The sequence below is a fragment of the Venturia canescens genome, chromosome 2 (assembly GCF_019457755.1).
Source record: "Venturia canescens isolate UGA chromosome 2, ASM1945775v1, whole genome shotgun sequence".
Classification (NCBI taxonomy): Eukaryota; Metazoa; Arthropoda; class Insecta; order Hymenoptera; family Ichneumonidae; genus Venturia; species Venturia canescens.
This window is the reverse complement of record NC_057422.1, coordinates 6,728,129-6,750,591: the sequence shown is the minus strand read 5'-3', so window position 1 is coordinate 6,750,591 and position 22,463 is coordinate 6,728,129. Positions and strand designations below refer to the sequence as shown.

The following is a 22,463-nucleotide window of genomic DNA, read 5'->3' as shown; positions in this document are numbered from 1 at the left end:
CAAATGAATGGAAAGTGCAGAGGGTCAAACCGAGTACGAAGGCCCCATGTAATCCGAGGATTTCACGTTGTCAGGCTTTCCTCTCTCCCTCAACGTTTCGGTCTGGCTTTCGTTCACCAGGAAACTCGGGCGTTTCATCCCCCAAACTGGCTCTTTGCCGCATAGCAGAGTGCAGTCACCTCCCCCCGTTGCCCTCATGCCAAAACGATTATTTCGTGCACATCAATGTACCTCTAGGTACGCTCCGGAGCACACATGACAGTGACCATAATAAGTATACACGTATATGAGGCTCGGTGCGTGTATGCCTGCGTGGCACATGTATTCGATGTCTTCACCAGCAAACGGGGAAGAGGATTAGCGAGTCCATTAAAGTCGCGGACTCTATTATCCACGAGGGCACGACCACGGTGACATCAACCGCCTTCCATTGGCGGAGGCAAGCAGTTTTCCTCTCGTGCCCTTTCGCGTATTCAGGAGGCATGATTTTTATTATTTTTTCCTCCATTTGGAAATTGATTTATCGGGCTCATTCTCCGCTGCGGATGAGCCTAAAAAAATTTGTCGATTCGATTGTATTGATTGGAGAAACTCGTTCGAATGGGACGTTGAGGGCTCGTTTTAAAATTGTTCGTTTCCTGATTTTTTTGGGACCGAAAAAAAGAAATTTTGGAGAAAATCGCCAAGTGCGAAGGCCAAAAGAGCTTGTTTTCCTGCTTATATTTTCTCCTTCGTTCGCTGCACCCTCAGAATACAAAATTTTTATACATTTTCGTTCATCTGTGACTTTTTCGCTCTGAAAAATGGCCGGGATCGCGCCATTGGCGCATTCGGCGCTCGTGGAAGCAAGTTACAAAGGGAGGATTACCGGCAGCTGGACGGCTACACGATGCAAGCACGCATATACGTCGACGTATTAGAGCGACAAGGAGATCTCTGCTTTCTCGTCCTCGCTCGTCGGAACACACATAGCTGTATGTACGAGTGTGGAGATTCAAGGGCTCTTTGTCCTTCGACGCATTGGTAACATAATTATCGGAGTTATAACAAGCCACCGGTGTGGCTCGGGGTACCGGGACGCCGGTGCGTCCGACCCGTGGACCACATGCGGAAAAAAGGGTGCTCGCGTTTACGCGACAAACATCGAAACCTTTTGGCAATGTTCTCGCCCCGGTCGCGGTGCTTGTCACGTTGCTGCTGTGCACCGTTTTATCGGGAATCGTTCCTTCGTCATGGCTCAAATGATTCGTGGAGTTTTGAGCCTCGATGATTGCGAAAATCTCGCTAATTTCTTATTCATTTTAAAGTAGTTCGCGGCCGTTCGACAAAGTACGGTGGAGGTCCACTTTTTTTGTGGTGAATGATAACTTAAGGTCGCCTGACAGCGATAAACACAGTTCCGGGGGGCTTCTTAGGGGGCAAAATTTTGAATTATTTTCATTACAATTTTGAGTCTTTAACACGGTACCTTGTTGGAGAACTCACAATAATATTTATTGTGAAAAAATTGTACGGTGTTCGAGCATCGGAAAAGTTTGTATCGTGAAGAAAATTTATCACAGATTCCATTTCTTTTAAAAAAAACATTACCTTACGGGGCTTTTAAGGAAGAAAACATGAAAAAACTTTAGTTTTTGACGTGTCGAAAATGGATGTCAGTCATTACGTTGGGCTGCTGCGGTAACAGCTGATTGAACTTCGGGCAAATTCGTGAATCGCGGAAATTTCATCAAATTTATTTTTGAGACTGACTCACGTACTTTCCCTCTAGTAGTTTAGCTTTTTTAAATGAATTGACCTTTTTTTCCTCGGTGCCATTATACCGATATAAACTTTCTTTCGAGCGATAAAAATGTTCCCTAGGTCACGTATATTTAAAATGTTGGACTCAATCATTGACTAGTCAAGTTGAATTTTACCTTTTATGATTTTTTTGAAGCATTTTATTACGTTCTTGCGATAGAAATATTCTCAATGTAAGGGTTTATTAATTTCATTAATAATTTAGACTTCAAATTAATCAACATAAATAGTTGCAAACTTGACTAGTCATCGAACGGCCGAACTTTTTCAAATCCAATTTCATGTTTCTCCAAATTCCTTTTTTCATGTTTAAACAATAGGATTCGAGTCGATGGGAGATGTTGAAAAACGATTCTGCAGGAAGTCATTCCGCCTTGAGGCTGCGATTCTAACGACGAGTACAAAGATTATTATTAACGTGTTTTTAACGCAGTTATACTGACTTAAATTCTGCGAGCTCGATGTACCGGTATAACGACTTTACTTACGAGCCTTTAACAAGTTCGTCTCGCTGTAATAGTTCTCGTAATTCAATTACGATTGAGTGATTAACGAAGAAAGTATGAACTGTTTGAGGAACGGATCAGACATTACGTGCTATTACGTAGCACGAACTCGCTTCTAACGAAACGAGAGGAATTTCTAATAAGCAAGTGCGTGCCTGTAGCGATAGCTCGAACGAGTTTGTACCGAGGTTTGTGTACGTCTCTCGTTACAAACGCCTATCACACGCGTTTCGCAATTGTGATATCGATTGCGACCGGGTCTCTCGTTTCTTTATAGTACGCCACTTGGAAAGACCGGATTCTCCGACGAAAGGCCTCAACGCACGATTCTACTTTATTCTCTTATATAATTTAATTGAACGGTCGTTGAACCATTCGCAGCTGACTACAAACTCTCTAACAATACCGATCGCAATAATACCATGGTTCAGTTGAAATCAGTCGAAAATTCTTGAGCCGCGATGAACATTTCATGGAATAATGCAATTCTTTCCCTTCCTTTTTTTGTTTTATCGATAAATCTCCGTTCAACTGTCTCGAATGTTGAAAAACCAAAACAAAAATGATACTTCCATAGTCAGCGGCCCTTTTTTCATTTTATTTTTTCTAATTCAACGAAATTTCGAGCGACTCCTTCAAAACGGAATTCACAAAGTAAAACTTTTCTCGTGAAAAGTATTCGAAGACCGGGAGTTCACCAAGAGAATGAAGGAAATCGAAACGAATGTTGATCCTCGCCGTTTTACGAGGTCGGAAAATCGCTGACGGATCGAAAGCGTGTGAATCTGGTTGCGGTCTATCGCTGCGATGTCTGATTCCAATAATTGTCCTTAATCCTGAGGGTGGCCCAGCGCACGCGGCGACAGCGGTGCGGTCCAAATCCCCGTAACCCTCTCGTCCCACAGTCACACCGTGCTCCACTGCTGCGTGTGTATATGTAGAGTGATTTGGGTTCGGAGCCATTTATCCCTACCACTCGTGCTGCATCAACAGCAATATACGCCAGGATTTGTTTCAATAACATCGAAAAGCGATGTATATCGTGCTTCTCGGTCGTGGGTTCTGTTTTTCCACGGGTTCTATCCAGCCCTCGTGCTTTTCTTATCGGGATCATCGTGACGAAGTCTCTCGAGAGGATCAGCAAGATTATTTGGTTGTTGGAAACACTGGCGAATGGGTGCGTCGTAAGATTATTCGAAGATCGAGGAAAACTCGGATGCGGTGAAACGGACTGGGAAATTTCGACACCGACGGGTCTTTAGTTTCACTTCCGTTCGCAACAACGAAAACGGATGCGAAGATTTTTTGTGGGGTCATTCGAATGAGTAGAATCGTGCATCCAAGTACAATAAAAAGTTTGATTTTTTTCGGAGCAGATCGAGGAATTTAATGTTAATTTTAATCGAAGCAATTCCATCGATTTATTCAGCATACGAACCGGAGCTCTTTTGTTGAAAGTTTTAAAAGAGATCAATGAAAGATATCACATGGAATATGTCCATTGTGGAAAGAAGTTAGACCGGAAAAATTCAGCATGGCCGACGAGCGTTTACGGCCAATCAGTGCTTGATCCTCGTGACAGCTGCATTGCTCATCCCTCAGGAATCACGGATCGTAAAAGGTCGGTAGCCTCCCCAACCACCCCGAAAGAGGAGCAAACCCGTGAACCCTCGAACGTTGAGCCCGCGAGCGATCTCTATAGCGCGTCCCTAACTTTATGATTTTTGCCTTACGGAGTCAGCCATTGTAAGACGAGAGGCATCGCGCGTTCTTCTTTCAACAAATTCCTGCTTCTTCCATCTACTAAACGCACGCACATGCAGTCAAGTATGCATACGAGGAGTTTGGAGCATTTATGTACTTCCTCATTTATGCTTCACCCGCAAATCGCAAAACCGGTTCAATAACGATCTGGAATTTTTTTCGCTCCGCCACTAAAATACGGCGAAAGAAATCCGAAGCAGTTCAAACCTGCGGCCTGGTTGAATTGCGGATTTTTTCAACTCCATTGTTTTTGGGTACGAAATAATTTGAGTTAAGGAAGATCGTGCGTTACTTGTGACTCAAAAAAGCAACTGGACTTTTTTATTCTTCTCATGATCAAAGAAACGATTAAAATTTATTCTCCCAATTATTAAAATTATGTGTAACTTATTTGACGAGACTGATTAATTTTGAACATAATGACAGCGGTTAAAATACTTTCGTAGTAAAATCGTCAAGCAAAATCTGACAGCAGCCATTTTCTATTTATATGCGTTTGCATATCTATATTTTAAACCAGCTGGCTCATGGTGTTGTCAAACCTCCCACCGTTTGTGCCATTATTACTCGTTAACCTCAAATAAGTGTTTTTCTATTTCCATTCCCAATTGATTTTCACCGGTAACAAGCCTTTCTCGAGACATCATTGATATTTAAAAATATTCTGTTTTCTTATTCTCGTTTTTGGCTCTTTAAGGTTGGGAGGATTCTATTTCATTAAATCCAAATGGTAGAGCACAGGAAATGTGCCTGCCATAAGAGCCTGTGTATGACCCTTAAAAAAATGTGATTTTCGTAAATTGTTTTCTCGACAACTATAGACGGTAGATCCTATAATAATTCGGGGAATTGATGCACGCTGCATGTTTCTAGCATATTTTCAAATTTCATTTCTTAAAGTTGGGATTTTCGATTTTCATTAGATTCGCGTGAACTTCCTTAAAAAATTGACCTGTCGTCGTGCAATATTTGATCTCCCGAATGCTCAAATTTTTCCGAAGAATAACAAAAATTGGATAAAATATTTGAAAGCGCGATTTAAAGTTTCTTCGAAGATGCTCGCGCGATTGTCGATTTTGAAATAAAAAATGGATTTTACAGGGTTGCGCGGCTCTTCTTGAAAAAATGGGAAAACTTCCATGAATACAGCGCTGAAGATTACGAGTCCTAACTCTGCGAAGATGTCTTCGGCATTGTCGAAATCCGATTCGTGGAATAAGAACGAGAAAATGCGAGAATTCCGGACGTCAGGATAGATGCGGACAGGTGTTGCACCTGCGGTTTCGTCCTGACGTTTTAGTATTACTAGACCGAGGATTATCAGCCCTCGTAAGCTGCTAATTAAAACAATTAAAGTCAGTATTATCGGGAAACAGATTATCGCGTGCCCTAATGATCCTCCTACTTTCCGAGCGCCTCCGATCCTATGGATACATACTTATTGACTTATTTCCGAAATGTATTCCAGGTTAAAGCCCATTTTTCGACGAAGGCCATTCGGAGGTTTGAAGTTGACAAAATTATCGTTTTGAACCTGCCAACTTTGCGTGAAAGCGTAGCCGACGTCAATCGTTTTTCAAACGTAAATGAAAAGCCAGCACATTTTCCATCGAACGAATGAAAAAGTTTTTCAAGAGATTCGATCCGAGACGATTTTTATCCGACGACGATTTTGGGCACCGCATTCATCGTTTCCTATTCGCACGCAAATAACGTTTCTCGTGTGCCTCGGCTCCCGATGGGACGGATTGAATAAAAAAAGATCGAAACGAATTGCAAAAGTAGACAATCCTTTTGGCAGTGCCTGCTGCACTCGGAGTTTGCGAATATTACTTGGCAAAAGGAGAAAGCTGATAATCCGTGAGAGATAAAATCTGTTGCTCGAGAGAATGATAATCCGAGTAGATCGGCGACTTCTCTTTCCCTCCTCTGCATCTGGCTTACGCCGCGATCGATTATTCTTTTTGCGAATTATCTTAGTTAAGACCGTGCAAGAGGATCGAGTCTAAATACAGAAAGGTTGAGCTTAAAATAGAGTCCGGTAAATGCGGAGCCGGAGAAGCAGCGTGGAAGCGTGTAAGGTGCGATATTGACGATGACAATTATTCGGCTCACTCCTTTCAACGCTTCGGTAAGTCTAGAAAATACTCGAGGAATATCCTTCGACTTTCAATACACAAATCTCCGAGCGGGCCTCGTGTTCCGGATCACGTGAACTCTCGTTCTTTCGTGTTGTAACCCAAAACCGTTATTCATACCTGATCGCGAGCGATCGATACCGTTTCTCAAGCTCATTATGTCGTTGCGAATTTCGCACAGAACGCCGACTGATTCACGTTTTCTTCTCGAAACTCACAAACTCCGATATAGCGAAAAATTCCACATTTTTGAATTAGGTGATCAATTTTTACCGCACCGGAGAATCGTCCAACGTGCTTAATTGGTGGTTTGCTCCAACACGGTGCGAGGACACTTCGAGGGTCCGCGCTTTTTCAAAGGGCACGCGCACGATGCGAACCCTCCAATCATTTATTCGGACAATGCAGTGGCTTCAATTTCCCGGCCAGTTGCCCCGTCCCGCCCTTTGCTCTCTTTCTGTCTTTCTTAAGCCCTCGCCATTTTACCTTTTACATATGCACACGTAGTTCGCAACGCATAATGGGGATGAGGCATCAGTGTCACGCCACGGAGTGATGAGCCTCTCAATGACAGCGGCCAACATAATCTGTTCCCATCAAGGCAGACGCATAATGGCTGCATCAACGGTGCCCAACAATGAAGAGAATAAAGCGAGGAGCACATTTTTACCGAAGGCATCGTACCGAGCCCAACTCGAGCTACGAAAACGTTCTGTTTTCGCCCCCTTCCCTCGTGCCGAGTGGAAAACTTCTGGCACAGATTCGCGGCGAGCTAGAAAGAGCTCCCCTCTGAATCGCCATCGCGATTCTGCCGCAGGACGGAGTGCCCATCCCCCAACGCTTTTTGACATTTATATCAAACTCATCTCTTTTTCTTTCTCGATCGCACTCCCTCGAAAAATAGCACTAGATTCAATGGAATATTAGCACAGCGAACGATCGCAACGAAACGAGGAATGTTGGGACGATTTTTCTCGCCTGTTGTTCAGGAAAAATCAAAGTAAACGGTGTTTCGAGAGCTCGAAATGGAGAGAGGCAGTCGTAGAAATTTTCGTTTCTCTGTCTTTTTGCACCAGTTTCGAGCAAGTCCCGGAAAGAAAGAATTATTCGGAAGCCTCAACGAACGACGAACGCCGAGATTTTCCCATTTATTTATTCGTTTTTCTATCGAAGCTTTCGGAGGAGAACAATATTTCTGATCCACGCTAATAGAAAGTTGAAAATATGATGAAATGGGGTCGGGATAAGCGTATTCCGAGCGAGGTTTCGCTCGAGTTTTACTTTATTAAATTCCTGACACGAGCCACGATGCAGCACGTGCAAATATTCGCACAAGAGGCAGCGGTGAAATAGCACGAGGAAGCGAGACGAAGCGAGAGCATTCTTGGGGTTACAGCAGTTTGCTACGAGTGACTTGGGGAAACGGCAGAAAAATGTTTTTTGTTTTTTTCATGAAGAATTCAACGCCCTCATTTGGATGAAAATTAGAAAAAAAACAGTGACTCGCTATCAAGTAACTTTGAATCCATAAAATAATTCGAATGATCGAGATTCGTACGAAATTCAATGGAATTTGGTCAAAAGAATTGAAGAAAGATAACGACTCCGATCAACAGATCAATGGATCATCAGCAAATCAATCCAAAAATGCAATAATTCAATGAATTCATCAATCATTCGATATTCACCTGCGGAAGCCCGATAAAAAAAGAGTGATGCAAATGTCGGAAAATTGGTTAAATCGAGCGAAAAATTGATCGCACGCGAGCACAATGGGCCTCTGGAAACGTTTGATCGAGACATGCACGACTCACCCTCCGATCGCAACCGCATGGAAGTTCACAGTAATTATAAATGCGTGTTCAATGTTTCAAAGCTTCGACATATCAGTACATTCTGTCAATAGTGGCGTAACGTTGAGGGAGCGAATGGACGAGTCTGGATCGAGGCGTGCATACGCGGAGACCCCCCCGGTGTTCCGCTAATTGACTACAATGCCAGGCTCGTATGGAGCACTTTTTCTGTTTTGTTACCTCAAAACAATGACGACAATACGCTGATTCTCGAGTGAGCACTCTCGATACCCGGTGACGCTATGAAAAACTCCGGATTTTTATATGGAGGCACATGCGCATGGACACAAGCATATCGAGACACGGATGGAGGAAGTTGAATGAGAAAATGGCGTGGCCCAGTCGAAAGCCTGAGCTAAGTTATGCCCTTTGCCGAGCTTCTCCTCTCGAATATCGATTCGTGCGTACATAGGTACCCATATAAAATGTAATAAGGGATGTGGTGGCGTCGAATCGATGTAACATAGTCGAGGGTCCTTTGTCACTGAGGTGCAATTACATCGGACCCTCCCCTCCATTGTCAGGCCCATCGATAGACCTCGCGTTTTGTTACTGTTACTCTCTCGATTCTCTCCCCTTCCTCTCTTCGACCTAATCTCGATTTGCACACAATGTTTGGCTGTGTGTACTCAGGCCAGGGGGTACGAGGAAACTCGCACTCAGATGAGGGGCTTTTCGACACAACTTTTTGCCTCCGCAGAGCACTGGGAAAAAAGTCCGGATTCCAGTCGCGAGAGCTTCTAGTCTCTTTTTCAGTTTTTTTTCGACCGAATTAACGTCGCTCCTGCTCGTCTGCTCATTGTTAGAATAAACATTTCTGGAGTTTTGCTGATAATTAAACTGATCCGGCTACGAGTGATTGGGTCAGTGAATCGAAACGTTGAATGAAACCCCCAAAACTTTCTCGGTCAAGCACGCCGTTTCCAAGCTTTTTCTCTCGAAGATTTTAGTCATTGTTTCTTTCTGCCTGGATTTAAAATGCTGCAGTTACCAACGAGAAATCCGAAAATCTTCGCCACAGCGAAATATGGCTGCTCGCAATGGGATCGTTTCCTGGCTCGTTGCTCCTCCTCGAGGACTGAACAGGGCAAGGTGCAAGTTTGTAACATCCGCAGCAGCCCCTGGTGGGAACCACTTGTGAAGGACTCGCAGGACTCCTTTGTTCTCCCACTCTCACGTGCTTTGACACACTCGATCAACGTGTACATAGAAATGTATCGAAGCAAATATGTGTACGGATACAATCAATGTGAAGTGATCAAGCAGCCGCCTCGTTTTTCGCGACTCCATTATTTTAAGCGTAGGAATTCCCTCTCATTCTCAGCACGCCCGTCTATCGAGGATCGTAAAATAATTACCGATTTTAAACAATGGACGCGACGTCGGCGACCACCGGGGGGGTGAAAGAGCACTAAAAGTTAGCACCGTGCGAGCGGAGCTTCCGAGGGAAGCAAAACCAGCAACAGGAGAGCGGCCCAGAGGCATGAAAGGCGCGCAGTTTTCGATCCGCAGGATTATTATTCACTCGTCCGGAAACGCAACAGTGTATATTGTTATTCCGCCGTCCTCGAGTGGCCAGCGAATGCGATTCCGAGAGCAGTGCAGAGTTACAAAGCCTTCGTGTCCGTCTTTCCTCAAGTCCAAAGTGCCATCGACTGGTATAAACTCCCAACTCGATTCGATATTGAGACCGAAAAATTGCAACATACGGGGGCTCCTTACGAACCTAAACTCCACTCTCGAGCACTACGAAATCCAAATCACACATTTGTCGCTGATTCGGCCCGGCATTGTTATTCGCGATTCCCAACTTTTTTAGCCGCGTACCGCGCAGACGGCGATCTCGCAGAGGGACAGGATTCGAAGCCTTTTTTTTGAAGTTTGATCAAATTCATTGACTCGCATTCGAATGTCTTTTTGATTGAAACAACACTGAAAAAAGTTGCTGAATTTATTTCGGGAGTCGATTAATTACGATGGACGAAGGAAGTTCAACTTTTCCGATCGCTGGCGAGGCCGCTTTGGCTGATGACTAAAATTCAACGAGTACAAAAAATCCGAGTCCCCAAGATCGACGCTCGGAGGATCAGAGGGTGAAAAAGATTTGGAGGCAAAAGATTCTGCGGCTGCAGTGCGTCCTTTGAGCAGAGATGGTACAGCCGCGCGTCTCTCGTCTCGACAGTGTCGAAGGACACTTTTGGGCGGAATGTTTACCTGAGTAATTTGTCAGCTCGTATAATACCTCCGAAAGCAAATCCATCCGGGAGTGTAAAGACTTACGACCGCGTGACCACATTATTGCTGAATATATTGAGGGTGATTTACCCCAAAATGTCAGAAAACTGAGTAAGCTTTGCGGTGGAAAGAAACTTTTAGAAAATTGTCTTTTCTGCGGATGATTCGATTCTCGCTCCGATCAAATTTTTACAATTAAAATTGCGACTATTCTTGAAAACGCAAACTTTCGAGGGGTCTTTTGGCAACGAATTGCATCGATACGACGAATCAACCTCGCATTAATTCATGTTTTATGTAAACACGTTTAACACGAAAATCCTGTTATTTGTATCCTTGAATACGTGTATACAAACGTGCGCAGAAACGAGGGGAGCGGATGGATCAGCGTGTGACGTCGATGCTCACACGAGTGGACGAATGAACGAGTCGAAACATTCGAAAAATCAGTCATGTGGATTACGAGAGTCACTCGAGCCATTAGAACGAAGCCTGCGCTCGAAGAGCTCTCCTTTTCTCGTTTTCCCTTTTCGTACTACGCTCATCACGTGTAAAAATGTATGTGAACGTGCGATTTTCTAGTGCCCCGCATCACTTTGAATTTCTCACTTTCTTTTTGTACAATAAACTGTTTCACCTTTGAAAGGAATGCCTTGAGAACAAGAGCCAAAAAAAAGTAACCGAAAAATCTGACGAGCTTGAAGTCTTCGAGAGCAACTTCGATCCACCGATCGATCGTTTCGCTCCGAATTTTTTGTCCCGATCTTTCGAAGTCTTCTTAGTTCTCCTTTGAGCCAGGAGGTCCTCTGGTCTCGGAAAATCCACCGATATTTTTGTGCTGTAAGCCAAATGACGTAAAGTTTGTCGATTTCGATAACGCAGTCAGGAGACCCGAGCCTCTTTCGTACACGAGCTCGACGATGGACATTTCATTCTATTTATACATTGTAGCAGGATCATCGTTTAAAATAACAGAACCGATTCGCCGGAAAAGCGAGACAAATTTCGACAAAGGATCGAGCGAGGGAGAGATCGAGATGAGAAGCGAGCGCAACCACGTTCCTTTACCGAGCAATTTCTCGATCCTTTCTTCTCTTTTTTTGTATGGAATAAATTCCCTGACCTCGGCATTTGATCGTTGAGTAGTCGGACTTCTAATGCTCCCTGTCAAATTCTTTAGTCTCGATTGAAAATCGGCTGAAAACACACAATTCAGCACGGTTTTTAGTCACAAAAAAAACATTCTTTTCAGCGTTCAAGAAACAATTGGAGGTTTTCCAATCCACGAATCCACCGTTTTTCTCGTTGCCCACCGCTTCATTTCTCAGTCGAGAAATGACAAAATTTTTATAGTAGAGACTTGAAAACTAAAAATCTCGATTTTTCTCTCATAAAAAAAAAAACATGCAAAAGCCTTTCATGCTCCAAAAGTAGACTGCTTAATCCGAGTTGCTCGTCGATTTGGAGTCTCAAGGTGGACACTTTATACGGGGCCGGAGGGTTCGGAAAGCGATTATTTACCTGCGGAAACCGGATGATTACACGGTGGTGGCCGGCGCAGTTTTTCCTCTCGTTCATTTCAAAAATGCCATTGCATTTTCAAGCTCTTCGTCGTGGCAGTGCGCACCGCGATGTAGAAAGAAGTCCATTGTACCGCGATTACTACTCAAATCACCGTGAAATGCCCGTTAAATTTTGGCCATTGTGCCCCAAGAGTCCTCTACAGCTCCAGGTCAAATCTCCAACGAAACAGCTAAATCTCAAACGATATTTTCAAACGCATAAAAAACTAGAAAAATCGTTGAACGAAGCCTAAATATCATTCGCTCTTTTTGCCATATTTTAATAAGAATAAAGTGAGCAACAAAAATCATAAATTGTGTAACATTTTTATTTAGTTATCTATACAGCTTGAAGCTCTATATTTTTTTATACATTCTACGATCTCACCAGATCTTTTTTCTGATAGTGATAATATTCGTTATAATAATGACAAAATAATAATATTAATAATAAAATAATAAAATAAAATAATAGTAATAATGATGATCTAATGACTTAAACCAAAACCTTATTTTAGTTTTAACGTTATTCACATATTTACATCGTATATCGTAGCGTATTCGATGAAACATCCAAGTGGCACAGATTTCTAGCGCTTGTGTTTTCGAATGGCGTTTTGACCTGATCGAAAAGAACATCGACGACCGTAGTTTTTATTTATTTTATGAAAGAGCTTCGAACGATCTCTTAAAATGTCTCTAATATATCGTTTATATTGCATTGGCGAGCACCTCGTGCACACTTTCGCTTAAATATCGTCCTCTTTGATTTATATATATTTTATCTTTACATATATATATGTGTGTGTATATATATATATATATATATTAATAGAAAAATATCGAATACTTTTACGAAAGGCCAACAAACACAATCTCTCGTGGCGTGTACGACCTTCTTATGCTTCGTGATATGTTAAACATCACAGTTCTCGATAACGCTTCTATTTTCGAAGGTATCAAGTTTTATTTGTCTAATTCTAACGATGCTAAATCTAGAGGTACGTGAGTGTAAATTTACGATTGCAATTATTTCTTCTCTGGCTGCGTCTCGATTTTGCTCCCTGTGAGTTGTTGCGCCAGGGGAACTGATGTGCTTTTTTTTTATCGATTGTCCACAGTTGAGAGGAATGTTGAATCTTCTCTTTTTGCATATCCGTCGACGTTCGATGGTTGAAAAAAGAAAACGAGGATCTTTTTTGAGGGCTTGAACACGAGTCGTACATTCGTAAAGAATATGGAATTGGCAATGATGCTTTTTGAAGAAATTTTGCACTTGATATTACAAAGATTTTCTCGATCCCGTCTGTTCCAAAAGTAAAAGTGAAATAAAACTATTTCTTTCGGGCCTCAATTGCCTTTCTCCGTCCCTCCAGTCGGGCTACGTCGAGGTATTTTTCACTCTTAAATCCTTAAGCAGATTTGTACATGTCGCAAATAATTCTTTCGATCGGTATGACCCCGATGGTTCTCCTGAAGAATAATTCTTCGATCGCGTGAGTCGATACGGAGCGCAGAGTTGGCAGAAGTAACAAAAGTTTGCCGAATCTCAGAGCGCCGAAGGAAGCTCCGCTGAGTCTTTGGCCGAGCGCCAACTGCGCGCCGTCACGTAATCGGGCCACGGACACCGGATCTCGGAGACGATTCGTCGGACCGCTCGGGGAAATGGAACCGCTGCTGCTGCGACTGCTCGGCACGACTTCCGAGTCGAGGCCCGCTTTGAACAAGACGATTGCTCGCAAACAAGCGAACTCGTGGGGGTCGAGATTCATCGAGTGAAAACCGGTGAGTGTCTCGCGAAAACGATTTACCTCAATCGCTAGTGGCAAACCTTGCGGACCCGGTGGCAAGAGCGCCGACGGATCCAGACTCGGCAACATCTGAGCGGCTGCCAACAAAAATAATTCTCGCCACGACGTCTCGAGCAACGTTAATTGATCCTCCATCGCTAAACCCGTACCAGCTGCCAAGTCTCGGGCCCAACGGACGTTCAAAAATAACAAACGTGCAGCCTGCTCGCACACGGACTCCGCACTTATCGTTTGCATCAACGGAATCGTCGGCATTCCTGACACGTTCGATGCAATCTGCAATCAATCAATCAATCAATATTTCAATCGTTTCAAAAAGGGACAAATATATTTCATGATCTACTGAAAAGTATGATTCTGTCAAGCGACGGATTGACAGCGTTGAAGATGGGCAGCAAGAAAAATCGATTGTTCCTCAACAAAAGTCCATTCAGTTGGACGAAAAAATCGAGGACGATCGAGCAACTTTGTGCATTTTTAACTCGTAGAGACACCACACTCCCTTTGAGGACTCACCACACTGGTGCAAATGTGCACATGGACCTTTCAAAGCGTGTTTATTTCATCCATGAATGTATGGAATTGATCTTACAACGAGACTTTTTAGGGGTAACAATTCCTTAGTGATCGATTACGGTCATTAAAAAAATTGAAAAATAAAATTTTACTATAGAAAAATGGCCAAATTGAAGGAAGGAATTTCCAAGTTTTGGACACTTGCAATTTTCGTGGGTGTTAATTTGCACCAGTGTCGTGTCTACGCGGATTAAGAATTTGAATTCGCTACATCCCGAAGGGTATTTTATTCGAATAACTACAGTGACTTTAACGGGAAACAATTCCTACCTTAGTCATGCCAATACTGTTGCAGTAAACCGGATGAGGAATGGGGTGATGAGGTGTTGGAGCAGCCACGGAGACTCTCGGCTCGCTGGGTGGTTTGGGCATCGCAAGATCAAGAACTCCGGCCGGGGGTGGTCCCATGCGCGCCATTATTTCTGGCTCTTTGAAGTAAAGTGCCATTTGCCTGCGCAGCGTGGAATTTCGTGGTCCTCGTTCGTGCTGGACAGCTAAAAATTGAAGAAAATGCACGTCGATATTGAGCTGAATGTTTTTCGACAAAAAAATCATTTGCAAAATCCTTTTTTCATACTCCCTCAAACTTCGCCTTCAACTTTTCACAATTTTCTTTAAAAAAAAACCCCTCGAACTCCAAACCTCATGATTTCGAATCGACTCCCAAGAAAATTAGTTTCCATGTATCGTTAAGCGAAACTTACCATCCTTGTTCATGCCAGCCTGAATGCACTTTGCGAGTCGGCAGGCCCTGCACTGATTGCGATGCGTTTTGTCGACCATGCAGCCACCCTCGGATTTAGCTTTGCAAACGTATTGTCGATTGCGGCGTATCGATCTCTTGAAGAAGCCGGCGCATCCATCGCACGCGAAAATCCCGTAGTGTTTGCCGGACGAATGATCGCGGCACACCTTGCACGGAATGTCGTACAAAATCCGGCCTGAAGCAGAAAAAAAAACAAAAAACCCTTTCAGAGTACGGTATAATGCGCGCGAATGCACCTGGTCGACGACACCTTATAATATAAATCTCTCGTCTCACCCTCGTGACGTTTCGACATAGCTAAACTTCTGTTAATGGCACGAATGAAGAAGAAAAAAAAACATGCTCGTTCGACACCCTCGCACCCTTCCATCTCTTCGTCTCTCCCTTTTTATGCGATTCGATCTTTCCCCTTTCTCAGGCGGGCACTCGCTTAAGAATTCGCGCTCCATTCGGCGGCAATTGCAGGGCGATGTGGAAGCGGAGATCGAGAAATGTCAAACTTTTTTTCTACCTTCGGAACGAACGTTCGCACAATCAAGTACTATCGCGATCCGAAGGATTCATTTTAAAACTGGCGTAAGGAGCGTCGAACCAGGAAATGCTTCAGAAATCTTCGGAAGCCGCACTTTCTTTGAAAATGGAGTAAATTCTTGGGCACGTCTATAATGAAACGAGCCGGGGTTTCGAGAGGTTAATAAACAAATCGGAAAGCACGAGTGGCCATTTTGGCCCACCTATACTCAATACGTAAAGTGCGTGTGCGCGCATTCGAAGCACTCACGCGCCTCTGCAAGGTTGAGCGCAGCACAGAATGGTCCTCTAAATAGAAAATAAAGGACTCTCCTGGCAACGTGGAAAAGAGAATGAGGAATTGATTGGTAGATCGCGATACGATGGAGTGTCGTGTTTCTTCGCTGCTCACTTAAACCGATGAATGCCTCCAGCAGCCACATCCGGTCCATTGAAAGCTGCCCTTTTCATTCATCGCCAGGATCGCCAAGTGTTGGTAGGAACTGTGCATAGGACATAGACGGCTCGCGATCATCCACGAGACCGTTGAGCGCTTCGTGGGCGGAGCTCCGATGAAGAATTCCAACTCACAGTTCCCATAATAACTCTACAGATGAGATGAGCTCCCTCCGCGCCGTTAAGTTTTACGCTCACGTCAACAGAGCTTCGCGGATGTATCGCTGGTCCATATTGCCCCATCGCTGTTTAACTCGCCGGTCGGCAGGTATGCCGGGAGCTCCATACAAATGTATGCGCCTCCAGGTATAGCTGTACACAACGATTCTCTTGTATATTGGATACTAACTTGGCGACAAATCGTTTTTCATTCAAAAATTTTCCTCCATTCACTACTCTTTCGTGTTTTCCCCCGGCGGAGCTCGTAAACGGCTCGTTCGGGGTGCCAAAATATACATTTATTCGTTTCATGGAATAAAAAAATGAGGCGCGCAGTGCGAGTTCTCACTGAAACTCTTTAAACGTCGCTTATTCACGGGGGATTCTTGTCGAACGACCACCCCGACAATGGCGAAGGCTCAAAGCGATTGTGCGCGTTATACTCGTGACTGGAGTGACTGGAAAACGGTCAATATGTCTCAGGCATCTGGGCGAGCACAGATATTTCCTCTTTTGTTGTTTCTTTACGGAGACTCCCCTTTGCTGCTCGGCCTGTCAACGATGCTGTCAAAGCTCTCGCGTACCACAACACCGATGGCTTCAATGCGAATCAACTTGCCCGAGGCGTCATCGATGGGAAGATCTTTGACGAACCGTGTCACGGGCGTGTGGCTCTGGCTCGAGTCACGAGGTCAGGGCCCTCCGAATCGGAAACTTACAAATTTGGCTCGGTTTAAACCGCGCGGTAAAAGTACTTCCGCTCCCCGCGACGAAGAAGCCTCGGTCGAAAAGTCTTCTTCCTCCGAAGCCGCTCAATCTTCCGGAACTCTTTATCTCCGCAATTCGCTCAGTCAATGATCGCACTCGTCTAGGTAAATGATTGTCGAGGGGTTGAAATGATCTGCGCAGGGGTTAACTAACCTCCCGCAGTTGCAATAAGCCACTAAACTTTGAGCGATGAAATTGCACCGGTTAGTTTTAAATTACAACGTGAACTGCGAAAGGGTTCGTAAGGTAGTTATGTTGTTAAACTCGAAAAGAGAATCGGCGCAAGTATTCGAAGGGAAGGGGCTATTTCACCGCGGCGCCTATCGACGTTTACCCTCGGAGAATATAACTTCCCTTCACCGCGAAGTCAAATAATTTTCCAGATTTCATATATACCGTTAGAAAAAACTTGGAGGGAGCGATCTAGAAAAGCGTCGTGTTCGAAAAGAATGTACTTTTGAAAGTTCAACGAATACGACGCGCGAAGAACCTCGGCGCGGGGCGCGAAGAAGGGGCAATTTCGTGCTGCTCTGGACAAAATAAAGTTTCGGAGACGAGATATAAAAATAAGAAGTTCCGCAAAAACTCTATTTCGAGCAGGAAAATTCGTAAATATATACATTTGCATAAATTTATTCGTAGCACACGGGGTCTGCTATTTCAAACATTCCGTATGTATTTTCCCGTGCGCGCATCAACATCGAGAAGTCTGCATGGATGTTTTACTGCACGTAAGTTCGTCAGTAAGTTTAGCGATGCACTGAGGAGATGCAACGTGCAATAGAAGTAATTCTTGAGGGCGTAGTTCAATTGAGTGCGTAGCCACGCGCACGAAAAACGAGAACGAACAAACTTGCAAATGTATACACACAAGTATACGTTTTATATTTCGCTCGAGTATGCACACCCCCGCGAAAGTCCATCGAATGACAGGTTGCATGAACAAATTCATATCGACTATTTCATTTGTCCGCGCGCGATGCAAATGTCCCACGAAATGAGAGAAAGGGAGGAGGAAAAATGACAAGTCGTGTACGGGGACACACTGGCGACGCACGGGTATAGGAAGAATCACGCGAAATAAAAAAAAAACGGAGAAAAAAAGGCATAAGAGACCACCCAAGAACTCGCGGTGAGTTCCGAGGGGTTAGACGAGAACGTTATACCAGGCGTGTCCTGCAACTTATCCCGGTTGAATGTTTTATCATCGCATACATGAAGAGCCATGTCGAAAGTCTGTATTTTAGTTATGAAAGCTCGAGCACAAGCGCTTTTCGCCCTATTTTTCCCTCGTATTTTCCCTCAAATAATGCTCGTTCTTTTTTCCCTCTCGCTTCGCTTCGTCTCCTTTTTCTTCTTCCTTTTTTCCTCTCTCGGGGGCTGTGCAGCTATACCGAGGGAGTATCGTGACATTGAAGGTTGTTCGAAAAGTGAAAGAGCGAGAGAGAGTGCGCGCGCGCTTCGGACATTCCTTTAAAAATTCATACCATTTTTAGTCGTTTTACCGCGACTACCCTTCTGCATTGACCGCGACAATTGCATGAGCTTTACCGTTCCAAATATCCGATATTCGCGTGTTGCTGCTATGCACTCCTCGCCAATGGGGTGTGGGCGCCATCGCAAGAGTGAAACTTTTCGATGATTATGCTCCAACTAAAAGTACTGACATTAGAGGGAGTTCTTTTTACTTTTTTATTTTCGCCGCCGTCGCCGCGGAAGAGACAGGGGCAATGGGTACGAAATATTAAGCAAAGTCCAAAGTGAACGTGAGCCCAAACCCGGTGAAGAGAATTGCCGCAAAACCACTCTCTCGCTCCCTCGTTACACCGACAAAAATCCGTGGGGTTGAAAAGAAAAAACGAGCCCACCGGATGTGATTCACGCCAACGTACGGAGACAAAGAGGACGCTCTCCGGATATACCGATGTTCGATAAGTCCGGACGCAAATCCTCTCTCCGCAGCTCGATTACGAAATTATCCTTAATTTAAATTTTAGCTTCAGCCGACTGAAAGTCGAAGGAACGAAGTCTCGCTGTTATTGTTAAAAATATTTCTACGTTACAGCAAATTAAATATCAACAATTTTGAGTAATTTTTTCTTTGATTTTTAGAAACTCCAAATTTGGATCAACCAGAATTTTACTCGATCAATATTAACGTGATTTTTTGTTAACCGTCAAAAGATTCCTTTTCGTCACTCTAGTGCTGTGTGTTTCATTGGATTTCACATACAGCAATAAAAACGAATCCCCCTTCGCGTCGTGGGCGATATGAAAATCGCAGAAGTTCTAATTACCACAAATTTACGGTTGTAACGAATGCTCAGGTGCGATGACTCGTCTCAACGTCCTCAATCGAGCATGGGAATTTAACGTCATCTGCTTCGAAAGCTCATGCCTCATTTTCGTACAAACGCATTTGGATGATGCGCCGTGTAGGATGTATACACGTATATAAATGTGTGTAACAAACGGAGCGTCATCTGTCCAGTCCGCCATGACACGCCTGCGGGGGGTTAAAAAGTCTCGTACGCCCTATGCACGGAACTACCACGAAGCCGAGTGAATTTTTATCCTTTCCCCACTCGCTTTCTCTCTCTCTCTCTTTTCTCAACCCTCCCGAGCGTTATTTTCGTTTTATTTTGTTATTCCAAACGATTCGTTGCGCGTAGGGGCTTAGCGAAAATTAATCAACAATACCCTTGAGCAAAATAAAACATTGGAGCCACGATAGACTAAATGAAACTTTTCCCTCCGCCGTCCGTCTCATAAATGCGATAAAATTGTTCAAAGTTCGGCTATAAACTTTATCGATCAATGCTCTGGAACTCGAAGAATCACGATCGTCGTGATTCGAAGAAAATTTTATTCACGAACAATCAAAATGGAAAGAAATTTTCATGGAAAAACGCTTTTTTTTGACGAAAAACCGAATACTTGAGAGATTTTTCATAGACGAGGAAAAAGCGAGATTCACGGAGGGGAGTGAGCCTTGATTCGATGCCAAATGACGCCCGCAAGAGCCACCGAGCCACCCCCGCTGCAACCTGTTCGTTTGACCCACGATTTGATTCTCCCCGTGCCCTCTCTCGCTCATCCTCCATTATCTTTCACATCTGGTGGAAGTTTCTCATGGTTTGTACTCGCGTTAGTGCGCGATTCCATCATTTGGAAACCGTGTCGCTACAATGTGCTCTCATTTCAGTGCCACATGCCATTTATTTCACACGATATCGAAATTAGTTTCAGATCGATATTAAAAGTCGCGAAGGGTTATTCGTGTGTGGGAATTGTGATGCGACCCTGTCGCGTGAGCATCATGCAATTTGTCACTTAATTATTAGCGGCCCGCGCGACTAAAACGAGACTGACTCGTTCCAAAAACGCGATCAGATCCGCTCGTAAATTTTTGTTTGTATTACAGAATCGTCAGACGTCGAATAAAGAAATGCTTCGATGTAAAAACCGCTGTTTTATCTTCAAAAAATTGTACGATTCGATTTGACCGTGGATCGATTACGAATTGATAAATTTTCGGCTTTTCATTTTGTCACGAAAATTTTTAGCGTCTGGGAAAATGTGAAAGGCGACCAGCGTCGTGAAAAGGTTTACCTGTACGAATTTTTACGACTGTTGTGGTTTGTAAAGCTAACGAGGGCGTTGGAATCGCAAGGGGTTCAAGTGCACCATTTTATAGAGGGCAGATATCCACGCATCGCTCTTTACGACGAAACACTTCAATTCACCCCTGTTTTCGTACCTCATAAAAATGGTCTTTTCCAGTTTACTTCGAAACGAGGGTTCCTTCTCTATTTTTCCATATTTCCGGAGCGTAATTTCGCTACTGGTGGATTCTTATTGCTTTTTACCGGGCAGACACGTTCGCCACGGGAGACGGGTCCTTTGACGCTGTCTCGCCGTTGTGCCACAAAATGGACAATAAAGAAGCTACGATTTTGGACATTTGCTTCGAAACTTGATGGCAAAAAGACACGATTTTTCTGTAGAAATTCACAAAAAACTTTCTATTTGAAAATCGGATATTCGTCCAAAAATTGTAGTAAAGTTTCCAGTAAAAATTGTGCCGGAAAGTCTAAAAATTCGTAACGCTTTTTCCTAAAAAAACATTAAAATTTTCGTCTCCGTGGGCTCGAAGTTTTTTTTGAAAGAACAACGTTTAACATGTGGATCCGAAATATTGAACGACTAAAAACTACGACTGCGATTCGATCCTCGAAGCAACGAGCTTCCCACACTTTTGGGCACAATTTCGAGGTCCGTAGATAGCGACGTTGGTACTGATAAATATGGAAAGTTTGGAGCGTAAAAACACGTGAAATAAACTTACTCGAGGAAGCTTGCATCTTGGGTTGCGATATGTGGCCCATCTGTGTTTCCTGCGTCTGCATTTTATCTCTCCGACAACCCCGTAGCTTGGCACCGTTAGCACCCTTTGTAAAAAAAGGGAGTAACTTCACCACCGTGTCCAGATTGATAACACTTTTGCACTCAAACGTAAAAGCGGCGAGAAAAGATGAAAAGCTCGGTGATAGTTAGTCGGTCAGATGAGAGACATCGAGATGGAAAAGGTTGAACACTTTATCGGTTTTCTGTCACAAGTTCATCGGAAATATTGAAACGCGAAGCGACAGAAATCGGGAAGGTTTTGGCGTGTTTGTAATTTCGCGAACCGAGAGAACTCGTCCTCTTGACCGGTAGAGCTTCTAGCTCCTCAATGAAATGTGACTGTCAGTCATCGGTAGTCGAGACTTTTTGATGGCTCGATGCCACGATCCTGTTTTCCAAGGGTCAAACACGAGGAGCTCTCATTGGTCGAGGAATTCCCTACCCCTTGGAAGGGGGCAAAAAAATGGGCGGTACCTGGATGAGAGCTCGCAGGAGACTCAATCCGACTCCCTTCGGGGCTCACACCGAGGGGTTGGCAACTGCGTGCTTTACACACGCGCGCACGAGAACGGCCACGCGGTCGTTCTCCTACTTCGTATACATACACCAAAAGTATTTGCCTCTTTTTCTCTGCTTCGACCTTTGGCGCAGGATACACGATCCCCCGGTTCATCCCCAACACCAGCAGCATCGTCAACCTTCGCCGAGAAGTAGAAGGCACTTTCATCCCCCTCCATCGGACAAACCACCCCTTCCATATTATGTACCAAGCCAGCTATTATTCCGTGCGACAAAACGTCACCACCGTCGATTAATTCGACGGCCCCTTTTTCTGTTTTGCCTCATCTCGCCTGCCCATCCGTTATCTCCGTACTTTCCGCTTTCGATAAAAACCCAAAAGAGTGTGTTATTCGCATTTTTCGAATTCAAAATTTGTCTCGCTCAGTCGCCCATTTTTATTGTCACCGAATTTCGGCTCCTTTTAGAGTTCGAAAGAAATAAAAAAATCATTTTATCAACAAAATTTCGTTGGTTTCGAATTCCAGTTTCGAATTCATTGTTCCACACTCAAAATTATCAATCAACTTATCGATGAGAATTTAATCAAGTCTGATTCCCAGAGCCGACTCGTATGTTCAGGAGCATTTA

At 44.0% G+C, this 22,463-nt stretch overlaps 1 protein-coding gene across 1 annotated transcript; it reads right to left on the bottom strand.

Annotated features, from left to right (window-relative positions):
• Positions 1 to 12,260: 12,260 nt before the first annotated feature.
• tll (nuclear receptor subfamily 2 group E member tailless) lies at positions 12,261 to 21,316 on the bottom strand. The gene is made up of 4 exons (XM_043411261.1): positions 21,256 to 21,316; positions 14,953 to 15,189; positions 14,519 to 14,742; positions 12,261 to 13,948 (listed from the first exon to the last, which is right to left on the bottom strand). Exons 1-4 carry the CDS (start codon positions 21,314 to 21,316, stop codon positions 13,274 to 13,276), a joined length of 1,197 nt encoding a protein of 398 aa, XP_043267196.1. The 3' UTR covers positions 12,261 to 13,273.
• Positions 21,317 to 22,463: the final 1,147 nt, after the last annotated feature.

What these genes read in the sequence shown, in the direction of transcription:
- tll (XM_043411261.1), bottom strand. Translation starts at nt 21,316, where the DNA reads ATGCAGACGCAGGAAACACAGATGGGCCACATATCGCAACCCAAGATG. An exon ending in CAAGATGCAAGCTTCCTCGA is followed by an intron (nt 15,190 to 21,255) that starts GTAAGTTTATTT and finishes TTTCTGCTTCAG; the next exon opens with GCCGGATTTTGTACGACATT. An exon ending in ACAGTATTGGCATGACTAAG is followed by an intron (nt 13,949 to 14,518) that starts GTAGGAATTGTT and finishes GATTGATTGCAG; the next exon opens with ATTGCATCGAACGTGTCAGG.